This window comes from Mastacembelus armatus, chromosome 17, assembly GCF_900324485.2.
Source record: "Mastacembelus armatus chromosome 17, fMasArm1.2, whole genome shotgun sequence".
NCBI classification, from domain to species: domain Eukaryota; kingdom Metazoa; phylum Chordata; class Actinopteri; order Synbranchiformes; family Mastacembelidae; genus Mastacembelus; species Mastacembelus armatus.
Window position 1 is genome coordinate 15,803,938 of NC_046649.1, and position 15,540 is coordinate 15,819,477.

The window sequence follows — 15,540 nt, forward strand, 5'->3', positions numbered from 1 at the left end:
ATAAGATGGCTTTTCATTAGTTAATATAGACATCTTAATGTCCAGCAGATGAGCGACTCAGTGAAAATGATCAATTGTCTATTATAATAAATTTTGTATCTGACAACGTATTGGCAAAACTTTTTACAACCTTAATGCCCATTAAAAGTGTGACAGCAAGAGTATCACAGATACATTTCACATTACACATACAGTTCTTAGTGTCATATATAATTCGCTAAAATTAAAACCATTAGTGGCTGACACAAAAACACCAGATTATGTTTGGGATCAATCCTTTATTGTTTCAAAACTCTATCTTTTACAATACAGTCATTTATTGTTATGTGTGTGATTTGATGGGTAATGTACAACGTCTCCCAATAATGAGCACAGTCACGAAGTATTCCTTTCTACATATCAATATTCTATGATAGTGAGAAGTTTGTGCTGATATATTTACTTAGTTCAGACAGCTCAATTACTTCCCTTTTCAAATCAAAAAAAAAAAAAAGCATTGTTTTTGAAAGTGCATTTCAGGGATTGCAAAGATGACTGTTTCCATCAGTCAGCCATAATGTACATTTCAGTATTGACAGAGGGCCATACTGCTTCGTGAGTAACAAACGCCATTTACTACATTTCCAACTACAACATTTATCTGGATAAGTAAAGCAAAGAAAATATATCATTATGCATGCCATGAACATTCCTCCATAAACATTTACAATAAATGTATATTTTCATTTAATTATGCTGATAATGACACAGTATTTTCCACAAAAGGACAAAGGCTGATAATGAGAACTAATATTTAACATCCAAATTTTGTTCAATTTTACACACAGGTCAAATGGCATTGATGCCACAGTGTATAGAGCATTGCCCTAATAAGGTTAATAGCGTTTGGTCCACAATAAGAAATCTGGGTTTAAAAGAAAACTAAAAATGTGGTAGCAGGTGAGATTTTAAACTGAAACTCAAATTAGCATCATGTCAATCTTTCCTTTTTTATGATCTTTCCATTTTCAAGTTATGAATTATGATGTGAAAGTTCTGTTCAAAAAATTAAGCAATATAAATGTACATTTTGCTCATAACTTAGCTATTATACTTTTCTGTTCCATGGAACAGCTTTTACTCTGTAGAACTTGGTTCCTAAAGGAACCTTGAACCTGTTCTGCGCCTGGTGAAAGAAGAGAAACAAATAATATAACAGCATTAAAGCCAGTTCCAGTATGAAACAGGACTTCCATAAGCACACCTCTTCAATGTTAGTAAAAATAAAAATTCACTTAAAACATATTAAAAACAAACATTTAAGATATTGAGAAGAATTCAATACCTTTTTTGCCTGGCAATATTCCTTCTCCATCACCTTTCCAAGTACCCATGGTCGTCTTGAGGTCCCTGATGCTAAACAACAAAACAAATGGACATGTTAAACAAATACGCTCAGTAAATGCCAGATAAATATATGTGTGCTTCTATAGCATAACACTTATAAAACGAATTGTAACAAAAATAAAGCATAAACCTAAATTTTTTTTAAAGAATATGTACATGAATACATTACACAATTAGTGTAAATCCACTCACGCCTGACATACGAAAGCTAATTAACAACTAAAGTGATAACTTTTATCCTTTTATAAGTAATTGACAACAAATTTTAACACTCTAGGTCCTGTCATTATTAAAGGTTTTGGCGAAGCTGACCTGGTTTGAGGTCCAGTGCGGTGAGAGACTCTGAGTGGAGGAAGTAGAGGGTGGGTCCGACTGTGAACAGCACGTAGTTGTCATGCCTTTCATCCAGGATAATTAGAACCAAATCGCCTACCTGGAAGCTGAAATATAACAAGACCATGAGACAAAGGAATGAGGACACAGAATTCTGCAAGGCACTAAGAAAGACACAACACAATCATGATAATTATATAATATATATGTACATTAAAAAAAAAAAGTACTGTATGTAATGATGGTCAGTAAAAAAAAAAAATCCTATCAGCAAACACATGTTAAAGACGTGCTATGTGTTATTTACTTACTCTCTGATGGCAATTTTGTCTGAATGCCGTGATGACACAGACGACATGCTTTGAGACATCTACAAAAGAGGGATTAGGGAAACATTACATGTATTACAGAAGAGTTAATAGCTACAAATAACTTATTTTATTTACAAAAGACTTATTTTAACATTTGCCTTATGGCAGACGTTCAAAAAATAGGCTCAAAAACTATTCGTATATTTACCCTATTACTATTAGAATTATGTTTCAAGCTGATATTAGCTGTGTCTTTTGGGAATGAGGTGATTAAAAAAAACTTTTCAAACCACAAAAGTTTTTTTTAACACTTAAATAATATATGTTTATGTTATTTCTCTAAAATCCATCCTATTATTGCTTCTATTGACACTGATCCTCAAAATGTGCTTTTCTTCACTGAGCTCTTTGGCCGCCTGAATCAGAATTTCACTCTTTGATGCTACTGCCACCTAGTGGAGTAGACGTTCCATAGCTTTTCATTAACTGACCAGTCTTTGACTGAGGCGCTTGTTTTCTTCTTCCTTCATGTGTAAAGTCTGAAAAAAAATAGAGTGATTAAACAGAAACTCAAAGACATGGACTTTTGTGCTATCGAATGCAACATAAAGGACATAGTGTGAACATTTACCCTCTCAAGTAACAGTATCCGCTGTTTTTCCTCTGACATCAGGATGTTATCACTATAAGAAAGAAAACATGATTGCTAAGAATGTCCTTGTGAATACATTTCAATTAAACTGTACCTATTATATGGTAAATGGTAAAAGTGATTAAAGTGTGAATGTATGTTGATATTTTTAGTATTGCAACTAGTGGACAGTTCTTAATTTTAACTATTATAAATTTAAAACTTACACTGTCCGATCCTAGCCTGCCTGCCTGCCACTGTCAAATATCTTCTCTGTCCATCCACTCTGGGCTTTTGTACACATTGTCATGATTGGCCTGTTTCTGTGACTACCAACAATTTCATATCATCAGAACATAAAAATGCTTTATACTGCATATAGTGTCTGCAGCAGCTTTGCTATGGATATGTTGTACATACATGACAAATGTACTAGCAAAAAAGATTATACTATCCTGTAGCATTTAAATAAAATATAGTATTTAACAGTTTCCTTTAGAAAAGCATGCCATAATGTCACTATGCATTAAATATTATTTTAAAAAAATGGCACCACTGATGAAGAAAAGCATGTGGAACAGGTTTAAGAGCTGCCTAAACTGTAAAAGGTTTGTGGTGCTGCCATTTTTAGTTAGAACAAAGTCTATATTAATTTACTCAGCACGGTAATCTGTTCCACATCTGACTGCAACTCCAAAATATGCCACTGAGGTAATGTGACTACCTTTCAAACATCTAGATGTCTCCAAGGAAATGGTCACTGTTTACTGTCATATCCCCTGAAAGGTGGCATTTGAGTGACAGCAGTAATGATATTTTGATTGATTTGATTTTGATTTTTATTTTGATTGATATTTTTGATTTTGCCACATTGTTCAAATCATAAAACTGTATTAATTCGATAATAGTACCCAGCTCTAGCAAAAGGTAAAAGCTGTGAGAAGAAATGCATTTGATCTGATCTTCACTGCCAAATAAGCTTGAAACAGGCCTGTAATGCAGAAAATCCATTCTTAACCTTTGGTCACACCCAAACTATTTCAAGTTTAAAACTAAAAAAAAAAAAAAAACAAAAAAAAAAACAACAATATTGTCATTTCCACCTTTAAACAGCCTCTATTTGTGAAATTCAGATATGCACACAGTAAAGAAACACTGTGTGCCACAAATTGTCCTTTTTAAGGTCAGAGTATTTTGATGGTGCAAGTTGTTTACATAAAGTGTAATGTGTGGAGTAGGAAGAAATATACTGATTGGCTATAACAATCATTACACTGTATATGAAACTGCCAATAATGCAACTGTCAAACAAAATGTCAATATTACAAGGTTTATTGGAGGAATGATGCTTACTGGACTGTCACTGCTTCCACTGCTGAATCAACATGTTCGTCATCTCGAATGGCTGCAACAGAGGCCAGTCTATCACTTTCAGCCATGGGTTCAGGGTAACAGGCCCCTGCAACAGGCAGAGCTCTAGCTGCTGCTGCTGCTCCAGCTTCTGTGACCTCCTGAGCTGACGGGTTAGGAGTGAAGAAGGCAGAAGAGACCAGTGCAGTGCTGCGCAGGCGGTTAAGCTCTTCTTCCAGGTGTTTCTTCTCCTGCATGACACTAGCCCGGTCCTCGGAGAGTGTCTCTATGAGGGCTGCAATGATTAAAGGTAAATGACTAACACTGACAGACAAAAAATGCCAGACTCAAAGACTGGTTGGTCTTAAAACATGACAGCAAGGAGGAAAACACAGTGACCATGTCTTACATGCAATAGTAACAAGATTCTTGTGTTATGTGGACACCTTTTAATTAAAAATGGTCTTTTTAAAATGTGGGCACCATGTTTAAAGACACCACTTAGAAATGAATAAAAGATTACCCTCCTCTAACAGCTCTCAGTATGTACAGGCCTCACCTTTGTCCTTCTCCTGCTGCTGGGTAACTTTTTGCAATTTCTCTGTGAGGTCATTGATGATCTGCTCCTTCTTCAGCTTCTCACGTGTCAGAACAGTGTTGAAATTAGTCTATTAAAAAAAAAAAGTTATTAGAAACCCTAACAGAAGTTACAGTCACAGTAGAGATTTTGTATCAAAGCACATGACTTAAGAGTAGGTCTCCTAAGTTCTAATGATTCAGATCCGCTTTGCAGCCATAGGAGTTACAGTATTGTTGATTTTCGTTGATCTGATGGAACAGTGTTTTTCAAAAATTGACTTAATTATATAATACTTTATGCAAACCATTAAATCCCACTAACATAAACTAAGAAGTCGGGGGAACAAAGAAGTCTGACATCGCCACAACAGAGACACCATAAATATTTCTAAACTGTAAGTGACAAAATACAAAACTTATGCCTGAGTAAAGAGCAAAGATGTCTTTCTGCAAGTGAGTGTCAACAACTATTAGAAATGAAAGCTTTCATTGTCTGTTTCACTTGATATAAAGTTGATTATGCAGTATATAAATATAGTTACCAGACCACGCTACATACACTCAGTTGCCAGTTGTTTTATGCACACTTAGAAACACACCTATAAAGCTCATGCAGTCTAACACAACAGCCCTGAAATAAATCCACCTTTAATGAAAAGTGGAAAGGTGGTGTTTCACTTTACTGAAGGCTGCAATTTGTGGTCCTGTTGAATTTGACTGCATAATACTGACAGATGCCCTCAGGTTTTTATTCAGATTGATATAAACTGGATGGACAAAATATCAGTATCCTTGTTTACCTTTAAATGTCAGAGTTAAGTGAATGTCAGCACATTTCAGAGTGAACAAAGCAAATGGTACCTTATGTGTGCAATGGGAAATTCTGTGCTAATTTGTTTTTAAGCAAACTACATATTGTTTACCATTAACTGTTCACTGTGCTCACACTTAATGACATTACTAGAAGCAATATATATATATATAATCAATTATGGTAATAATCTACCACTTGTAAGTCTTAGGACACTAGATAAAGTTTTAGTTACCACTTCACGTCATAAGCACAGTCTTCCAGGCTATGAAGAGCCCAAATACAAACCTGCTGCTCTGCGATTAGTGATGTCTTGAGGGTTTGTATCTCTTCATTCTTCTTCTTCTCTAGGAGCTCCATCTGGGACTGCAAGGTGGCCCTCTCCTGCTGCAGCCGCTCTTGTAGAGCTGAGTCTAGAGACAGAGGTGCTCCAGCATCCGCACGACCCTCAGCATGCAGCAATAAACCTCCATCACTGAAAGGCACACAGTAAACTTGAATTTTGACAGAGTAATTTTGTAAACTGGACATGCAAGCATATACAAATAACAAACAATAGTTAACGGTTCACTCTTAACTGTAAAATATTTTGCTTACAAATCTAACCCAACATTTTACTTCTTTTAATACGTAATTTAAAGGCTTGAATTTAGATGAACCTTAAGGTAGTCAGGTTTTACAGACTCAAAAACACAAAAATCTAACTTTGACTTCTATCTGTGTTGTATCATTGTGATCGATTACCTTCCTGAAGATGATTTCTCATGAAGCTCATTCTCAAGCTGTCTAATTTTTTCTAGGAGTCTCTTCTCTATCTCTTCCTTCTGCTGCTCTAACTCTTTAAAGGCATCAGGTGATGCAATGTTAGCGGCCTCCTTTTTCTCAACTGCATGAGTGTCCTCATCTACTTTTTTAGACAGGTGGTCATTTTCTGCCTGTAAATTACTGATAACAGTCCTCAGCTCTTGTTCCAGTCCTTGGCAACTCATCAACTGCTTTTCTTTTTCTTCACTTAGAACAGTCACTTGCTCTTCAAATTCCTGCTGAAGTTTTTGTTGCTTCTCAGCATTGCTCCTCTCTGCACCCTGGAGTTGCTGCTCCAGGGAGGACAGCTTGTTGCGTAATAAGTTAGCTTCCTCCTCATGTCTGTCCACAAGCTCTGAGATGCAGTGGTCTTTCTCGATCCTCATGAGAGTCCTCAGCTCTGCCAAGTCCACTTCATACTCTTCATTTTTTACCTGAAGCTGTTTTTTGACACCCACCAGCTCTTCACTAAGGACTTTGGTCTCAGCCTCCACCTGAGACTTCACAACTTCAGCCTGCTGCATCTTGGCCTCCTCAAATAACAGCCTCACCTCTTCTGTTTCTGACTCTTTGAGAGCCAGCTCCATCTCTAGTTTGCAGCGGAGTTCTGCAAGCTCTTTAATACGAGCCTCCAAGTCCTTGATTTTGCTGTCCTTTTCTCTCAGATTAGTGGCATGGTGGTCAGCTGCCTCACTTAATTGTGCACTATTTTCAGCAGCCAGATGCTCCAGAGCCTCCTGGTTACTCTTGGTAAGAGTCTCGAGTTCTGCCTTGTGTTCCTGCTTCATTCTGTCCTCTAAATCCTTTAAGTGTGATTTCTCAACAATTTCCAATTCTTGACGGATCTTCTGTTGGCAACGTTCAATCTCAAAGTGCAGATTATCAAGCTGGCTGGTCAGCAAGTCTCTTGAAGCTGAGAGCTCCTTGATCTCTGCAGACTGATCACTGGTGATCTGTTCCAGGTTATTGATCTTATCCATCTGGCTACTCTCGGTTTCAAGCCATCGCTCTCTGTCATTCTCAAGCTGAGTAAGTTCTTTCTCTTTACGCTCCATAAGCCCCTCCAGCTCCAACATTGCACGCTGTACATCTCTGACAATATTCTGGTTCACTTTGTTTTCCTCCGTTAACGTCTGAACCTGCTTCTCAAACTCTTGCCGAAGGGAGAGAAGTTCACTCTGATGTTGCTCCTTCAGCTGCACTTCATGGGTCTGGCAGATGTTATCTACTATGCTGCGTACCTCTGTGCTCATATTCCTCAGGACAAGGCCAAAGTCATCTTGTTCTTTTAATACTAAACCTCGTAAGTGATAGAGGTCATCTTTTACACTTCTTAAATTGGAACTGGACTCCTCAGCAGCAGATCGGTACTTGTCAATAACTTGTTTAAGGAGGGTGATCTTTGAAGACTCCCTCTCTAGTATAGTGGTATCCTGCATACGTCTGTTGTCAATAGCATTGATGACAGAAGAGTACAGCGACTCCACCATCATTTCAGGGCTAGTAGGGTCACTGATGGGGTTCGGAGAAGTCAGGTTTTCTTCAATCACAAACTCATTGACAGCAGACATAAAGTCAGACTCAGGGCTCTCTGCTAGAGAATCCAGGTCAAGAGAGCCCTGCTGCAGTACTGGATCCATGTTCGGATGGCCAATCGTTTCAAAGTCAAATGTCTGTGCATCAATGCTGTCTGGGGATAAGTCCTCTAGAGGAGCTGGGATGGGAACATGTAGTGGCTGGCAGCTGGGTCCCTGAAGGCTAAGAGAAGAAGGGGTTTTGGAGGACATCGGAGTTGTGGTCCCAGGTCTGCTTTCAGACTGTGGGGTCAACACAGTTGACCTCTGACTACTCTGACTACAGGATGCCTACAAAGATAGGACACATGAAGAAAGGTTGAGAAAACATTCAAATAGGTCATTCAATAAGAACGTTGTTTAAGGTTTAAATATAAGAAACAAGCAATATCATACAACACAGAATCATACCAGGTAAAATGGGAACAGTTCATTTTGAATTATGAGCTATTATTAGGTTTTGATGTCAAATTCATTACAATGAATTCCAAGAACTATAATAGTCTGCATCCAGTTCAACACTTAAGCGGGATTATTATGAATTAAATCACATAAATATTGACATTTCAGTGATCTCGATTAATGAATTTCCATGCATAACAAACTCTTGATCAAATCAGTCTTTTTTTTAAAATCCATAGATAGTTGGATGGTGGGTTTTTATTGTAAGTCGTGGCTATAAAAGATTATTTGTGTGTGTAATACAAATAATGGTCATTACCCTTTGTTCACTTAGCAGGTCAGTAATAGTCTGAGACATCTCATCCACACTCTGCGCCGCTTGGACCAGCTGGTGAAGCGACTCTACATGGTGATTTAAAGGCTCGAAGTCACACATGGTGGGAACCCTGCACAGAAAAGTTACATTTTTTTTTCAGCTATTATCTCAGATCTGCTTTTATGAATTGTAATATTATGAAACTGACATGGGTATATCTAAAATAAAAACAGCAAAATATAAAACAGCATTGGCTGAGGACAGTGACTTACATAAGGAAAGGCTGCACCTCTACAGGACAACATGATTTCAAGTACTGCAGGTCCTCAAGTGAGATGTCTGGAAGTTCATCATCAAACCTTCTGGGCTTTCGTGTCTATAAAAAGCAATGAACAAAGCATTAATACAGTTGAAACAATATACACAATACTAACAACTTGATCAAACTGATCTTAAATTCTATCTTACGCAAAATGATGTAGGAGGCCACGAATCAAGTCCTCTAAACAAACGATTTCTGAGGAAAGACTTCCCTGCAAAGAAACGAGTAAACACATCAAGAATGATTGTGGTTATTTCAAAAGCACATTGCGCGTCACAGTGACACTACAAATGGAATCAGTTGTGTATTAAAAATACACTTACTAAAGAGTTTCCCAAAGGATTCCCTTTTGAACTTCTCTGCCTCATACAGCCGTTTCCCATCCTTCACAAGTGCATAAGCCCACTAAAAGATTGACAGTAAAGATTTTAGAACAAAGCAATAATTATGTTTCTTTTGATTTCCACTTCAAGGAATTGGCAGCTTTGCAGTTCCTTAGGGTCTTGAATGGTATCGAGCTTAAGGACATTTTTATTAGAGGATTATATATGTCAAAAAAGAAGATTAGGTTCAATTCATGCTTAATACTGTATAATAACCAATTATTTGTTATCATCATGATAATTCAAAAGAAAGGTGTCAGGTTTTCAAGAGGGAACTATTTAAGACACACTTTAGAAAAACTGAAAAAAGAAACCAAAAATTCCACAAGAGTTCCTTCCTGTCACATCAGCAACTGTCAAAAAAATGTTCAGCTCAATAAGAGAATAATAGAGAACAATTACCCAGTGGGAAAAATATGTTTTCAGAGCTAAACATACACAAACAATAAGGTAAAAGAGCCTTTCTCTTTTTATCCGTATGGAAAGGCTCACAGTTAATATTCAATAATTGCATTCCGTACTGACCTCTCTGTAGTGTCGCATAAACATTTTTCTCCTGACGACTTCCACCACTGCCAAGCAGTACATCTGGGGCACAGTACTGAGGGCATCCACGACTCTCACTCTTTCCATTAGCTCTGTCAGAAGTCTGAGTAGTGCCTGAAGTTTCTCCCCGTCCTGGTCTGCATGAAGCATCACGTAACAGCACCATCTAGTACAAATCCATTTTCACCGTTAAATTTGCATACACAATTCCCTTGACTTCAGCATTTTGAAAACCAGCAAGGCTGAATTCAATAAAGTAAGCAAAAACCACTACACAGAAAGTGGTGAGTTATTAACAATAACAAGTAACTTATACTGGGGAAAAAGCAGTTCTCAGTTTTACTTGAGTCTGACTTGAAGGTTGTTTGCAAGTTCTTGTTTGGCAGTGGTGCACTTCTTTTTGATGTCTAGCAGCTTCCTGTGGTTGTTCAGCATGATCATCAGCTGGTTGGTGTGACTCAGACACAAGTCAGGCAAAACAGATGTATCCTTCAGGTTTTCAGCCCTCTTCTGATTGGCCAAAAATCCCTGCCAGAGACAACAGGTAAGTATAAGCCATCAAAAACAGAAAGTGGACTAATTTAATGAAGTCTCTCTCATTTTTTACATACCTGAGCAAGCTCTTTCTGTTCATTTACCAGCTTCTTACAACTTGCAATCATTTGGTCTAGAGCATACAACCTGTCCTCAAGCCCCTTGATGGATTTCATGTTTTGATTATCTAGCTTGGCAATTGTGTCGCGACAATCTGTCAGGAAGGGCTGAATGATCCGAGGGTCAAGCTGAAAGAAAGAAAATTTCAATAAAGACTTCTACACATCTGCCATTATTTTGACATGCTTAGTCATACATCATTGGCTCACCCTATTGATGGAGTCAAAGCATTTCCTCACAACTGATTCCACATCATTGGGTCGGTCTTGCACATTGATCCAGTCCAATAGTGTGACATTAAAGGAGGACGGGTTGGCAATCTCTGGAGCGTCATCATCTAAAAGAGCAGCTCTCAGACCACCACTGTCAGTCATTTCATTTGTTTCCTGGTCACCAGTTGGTTCACAAGTGGCTGTCCCCGAAGCAGAGAAGGATGCAGTTAACTTGCAGGGCCTCTGTGCATCAGTAGTGCATCGCACCGAGTGAGTGGACTTTTCTTCTTCTGTCTCATCTGAATCTTTTTCTGGGGTTGAGCTGGACTTCTCTATGCTCTCTCTGTAACTGTGTCTTGTCAGACATTCCAGCAGAGGTATCCTGGCCATTACAGAAACCGCTGTCCCTAACCTGTAATCACAACATACATAATAAGAGGTCGAGCACATTTCTTTTTAGCAGCAGTACATTAACTGTACCTTTACGATTATTTCAGTAATTTAGCTGTGTTAAGATTGTGTTTAACCTCTTTAAATAGTTATTGTATGACCAAAGGTAAAATGCAGATATAAAACTAGTGGATATGATGATAAAAGCAGAAACAGAATGCACCTTTTGGCAACACTTACTTGGTAAGTTTAACCTTAATTTCTTCCAAGTCGTGTTGATAATTTGTGTATGCAGTCTCATATTTCATGAGCAACTTCTGATAAGATAGAGTGCAGTCATCTAGATTAGCCATAATTGCAGCCCAGCCTTGGTGCTGAAGGTGTTCATCATGAACCAAACGTTCACAGAAAGAGCAAAGTTTCTTGGCAACTTCAAACATTTCCTGGAATTACAAAAAAAATAATGGTTAAGGTTATGGATTTTGGATATTTTATACTTAAAGAAATACACCTAGTTAAAAAACAGGTTAATCTCACAGAGGTAGCATATAATTACAGGCAAACATTCCAATTAATTTTTTAGGCCAGAGATATTCAAAATAAACTGCAGTATTAAAAAAAAAAAAAAAAGACAGATAACTACCAGAGCAAGTTGTGTTCGTGAGGCAACAGTGTGAAAGACAGCTGGCATCAGTAGAGACTCCTCCACCTTAACCTGAATCTCACTCTCAATCGAGAAGGTGGTTTTGGGGATTGTTGGATCTCGGTCACACAAGATCATCTCTTTGTTGAACAGGAATATGGGGTTGGTTTCCTTAAGATCAACAGTAAGACATCGGCAATCAGAACATCATATACGTATTCTTCAATGGGAAACCACAGCAACAAACTGAAGAAACTTACAGTGCCAGCACTGTAGCTGCAGACTCGTCTCTCTGCAGCCATACATTCCCCTCCATTGACAACAAGGACTTGATGTTGAATTGCAATCTTATATTTGGCTTGGATGGCATGTTTAAGCTCCAGTACACTAAGAAAGGAAAATTTTATTCAGGTCACAATAGCCAGGTTATACTGATCACTATTTCTGATTAATATGGGTAAAATGCCAGTTTCTTACGTTTGGACAGCAAGGTCAGTGTCAAATGTCAATGTGCTGCCGTTGTTGACCTGGAACACATATAACTTCATGTTGAATCTCCCAGAGTTCTTTGCACTTGCCTGTCTTGCTCATTTAGTCATTCAAGGGCACCCTGCAAACAAACAAACAAACAAACAAAAAACAAAAACAAGTCTTCCTTATTGAGTTCTGGTGAGAGGTTATGTGCCATCAAAGCACCAATCCACAAAACTAGTTAAGTGACACTTTCATATATTGTTTTACAACACAGGTTACAATTATATGTAACCTTAGTCAGCTTTACGTAATTTAATGTTACATCATTAACTTCAACAAAAAACTAACATGTCATTCCCTTTCAGTTAACAATAAACCTGTAGTTACGCTAAGTGTCCTGCAACTTCTTGTCTACTGAGCAGCTGAGTCACCATGTTGTTGGTTACTGGCTATTGTCAGGATTTTGAGACACGTGTATAAAAACTCTTTTAAAATACTGGACAAAGATAAAGTGTAAAATGTCTGAGTAAGTAACGTAGCCAGCTCACATTAGATGTATTTTACCTAAAGAGCAGCGAGTGTGGAGGCTTCACTACTCAAATGCCAAGTTAACTATGTTACAAAACAAAGTCAGCGCAGACCAACGACTGATAACTGTTCCTGTGATGATATAAAACACCTCATCAACAAAGTTTTGATCACAGACTAACCATTAGCTGAGTGACTGTTGGTTAACGCTAAGTTAGCTGACGTTAGTTTTCGTTAATATCGGATCGCACGGCCTCCTATCATCCATGGTTAACCGATATAAATGTTTGTTTGTTGTTTTTTACAGCACCTAGCTGACCTGTAATACTAACCTTGAGGCCTACAGTTAGTCATGGAGGGGCCAAAGAAGCAGCCATCACCAGCAGCAGCTGCTACTAAGCGAACAAGTCAACAACAACCCGCTGGCTGCGTTAAAGCTAAGGGGCTAGCGTTAGCTGTCTATTGCTAACACAGCTAGCGCAGGATAGGTTTTCCTAACGTCGATAATTTTGACAAATGTAGTAAGATCAGCCAAACTGGTTAGAATCAGCCGATCGGCCTGATATTGGTATACGGATGAGATTCTATAGCGAATTAATGAAAAACGCGGTTTCGTTTGCCTTACCTCACTTTGCTCGCATCCCCCTGTTCTTGGTCTCCACCTCGCCTAGGCGAGTTGGCTAGCTAACAAGCTAGCAACTCAGCTAGCTAGCTAACCAGGTCTAACTTGGCATACATAGAGCTAGCTTAGCAAGCCGCTTAGCTAACATTAGCTACACTGAACTGTAAAAGCATAACAGAACCTTGAATTGTTGTACACATTAACCACACTGCTGTCAGACAAATGCCTATTCTGTCAAACTCCAGCCGAGCTGATACAACACACGGACCAAACCACTAGCTCTAGTTAGTTATTAATCTCTGATAGTTAGCAAACTGCGCTAGCGCCCTCTCAGGAGCGCTGTCTGTTTTGTTGTTGTCATCTGTTGGTGTGCGATCCGTGCACGATCCGTTCAACAGAGATCCAACCCGATAGCCAGCTTACTACAGCTTTTTGCTAGGAAAACTACTACTTTAAAAAAAATCTAGTGCTGCACATTTTCTGCTGAATTTATATAATTAATGTTTATTTATCTAGTTATACATAATAAATAATAATAATTTCAGTAGGTTCCATCAGCGGTAGAAAATATAGTAAATAGTCTTAATTTTTACTTTTGAATATAGCTGTTGTAAAGGAAGAGTTGTGCATTTATCTGCCTCTCCTATTGCATAGATTAGGGCTTCGTTAAAAAAAATGTTTATTTTCTTAGTTAGTTATTATTAAAAACATTGTTTTGATTTCCCATAATGCTACATTCAGCATGAACTCAAGTCCCATTCAGCAGTAAAAATCAGATAGTGTCAGATGAAATCTACATTATATTATCTATATTCCTTACATTATTCATAATCCCACTGACATCATCAAATTAAATACAATCAATAAAATAAACATTTAGAAGTAAAGACGTTCAAAAAGTTTGGCTCAATACTAGGATGTCAAATTTCCCATCAGTTAACGTGTTCGTCACTGGGTTTTCCAGGTGTATTCTGGGAAAATACCAGAAAAAAAAAAAACGCTGCTGAGTGTTTTGCTGCAACATGAGAAGGGGTGTGGTAAATGTGAGGCTGCAGTGTGTGAATGAGCTTACTTTGCTGCAGAGACGATCAGGTAGTTTGGGATGTCACTGTCATACTGTGCATCGTATAATATAATATTCTTTATTCTGCATCATTTTAGTGGATTGAGACACGAAAGCTGAAGAAATGACTGCGATCTAAACAATTAAAATTAAAAAATTTCATGTGTGTATGAATGTATGAACAACTGATTTTCACTTTTTATGGCTTACTTATCTTAGCACAAAATTTAATCAGACATTTAAAAACAACTCTAGAGTTGGCCAATTAATGTTATGATTAATTCTATTATAACTGCAAGTACTATACAGTATAAACATCTATTTATTAAGAGGGCACAGTTTGTGTCTGACATACTTTAAAACAAAAACGTAATTAATTTAGTCTTGGAGTAATTGTCTGTTACTGCTTTGTTTACTTAGTAACTGACGTTGAGGTAAACTGACCTTATCCTGTAACGTTTAATAAGCAAAACCTCCTCTAGAGGTCACTGTGTCACCATTATCTATTTCTGTTTCATTCCCCCTCACACCATTAGAAATTAGTCAAAATCTTGGAACTAAATATTTTTGCTGTTTTAACTGACTTATATGAACTTATGACAAGCTCAGAAAATATTCACCCTCATGTTGAAAATGTGTAAGCTAAATAGCAATAAGTTCATTAACCACAGAATCTGAGTTTTAGGATTCAGCTGTAGGCTTTCATCAGTGAGATCTGAGAGAAAAGCCAAAGACTTTGGTGCACTAACAGGCCCTATAACAAAATCTACATCTCGTGAAATAAACACTGAGTCAATTCTAGCACTTAAGTAGACACCAATACCATTTTTTTCTTGATGAATATCCTGTCGACTGTATGATAGAACAATGACAGTGTTCCTAAACACATTTAAAATTATTTGATAGTTTGAACATTAAGAAAAGAAAATGCGCAGGGAGGTCTGCCTTAACAGCCAGAGAGGCCATTGCCTTGATCCAAGCACAGCTATCTGAAATTTTCAGCAAGGCCAGCGGCTCACTGCACTGCACTGGTTACAACCTTAGATGGTAGTTTAAACTGGTTGTGTCTGGATGGCACCCAAGAGTGCCTAAACATAGCTGAGAATCATCCCGTCCTCCTGCAATTAGTTCAGTTTGCTTATGATGCTGCTGCTTGTGCATACTAATAAGCCTGATTTTGCCCTGAGAAACAAGTGTATTTTTGTA

The 15,540-nt window shown here is 37.8% G+C and overlaps 1 protein-coding gene across 1 annotated transcript; it reads right to left on the reverse strand.

The window, feature by feature from the left end:
• Positions 1-258: 258 nt before the first annotated feature.
• rb1cc1 (RB1-inducible coiled-coil 1) lies at positions 259-13,641 on the reverse strand. Its single transcript, XM_026313128.1, has 23 exons — positions 13,275-13,641; positions 12,125-12,257; positions 11,908-12,034; positions 11,648-11,818; positions 11,245-11,447; positions 10,612-11,026; positions 10,360-10,530; positions 10,092-10,276; positions 9,728-9,914; positions 9,143-9,224; positions 8,966-9,030; positions 8,770-8,873; positions 8,501-8,627; positions 6,146-8,070; positions 5,690-5,876; positions 4,571-4,679; positions 4,015-4,306; positions 2,662-2,713; positions 2,522-2,569; positions 2,031-2,089; positions 1,699-1,826; positions 1,325-1,395; positions 259-1,165 (listed from the first exon to the last, which is right to left on the reverse strand). Exons 2-23 carry the CDS (start codon positions 12,193-12,195, stop codon positions 1,088-1,090), a joined length of 4,857 nt encoding a protein of 1,618 aa, XP_026168913.1. The 5' UTR covers positions 12,196-12,257; positions 13,275-13,641; the 3' UTR covers positions 259-1,087.
• Positions 13,642-15,540: the final 1,899 nt, after the last annotated feature.

What these genes read in the sequence shown, in the direction of transcription:
- rb1cc1 (XM_026313128.1), bottom strand. Translation starts at nt 12,195, where the DNA reads ATGAAGTTATATGTGTTCCAGGTCAACAACGGCAGCACATTGACATTT. An exon ending in GCTTTGACTCCATCAATAGG is followed by an intron (nt 10,531 to 10,611) that starts GTGAGCCAATGA and finishes TCTTTCTTTCAG; the next exon opens with CTTGACCCTCGGATCATTCA. An exon ending in GAGAAATCATCTTCAGGAAG is followed by an intron (nt 5,877 to 6,145) that starts GTAATCGATCAC and finishes TGTGCCTTTCAG; the next exon opens with TGATGGAGGTTTATTGCTGC.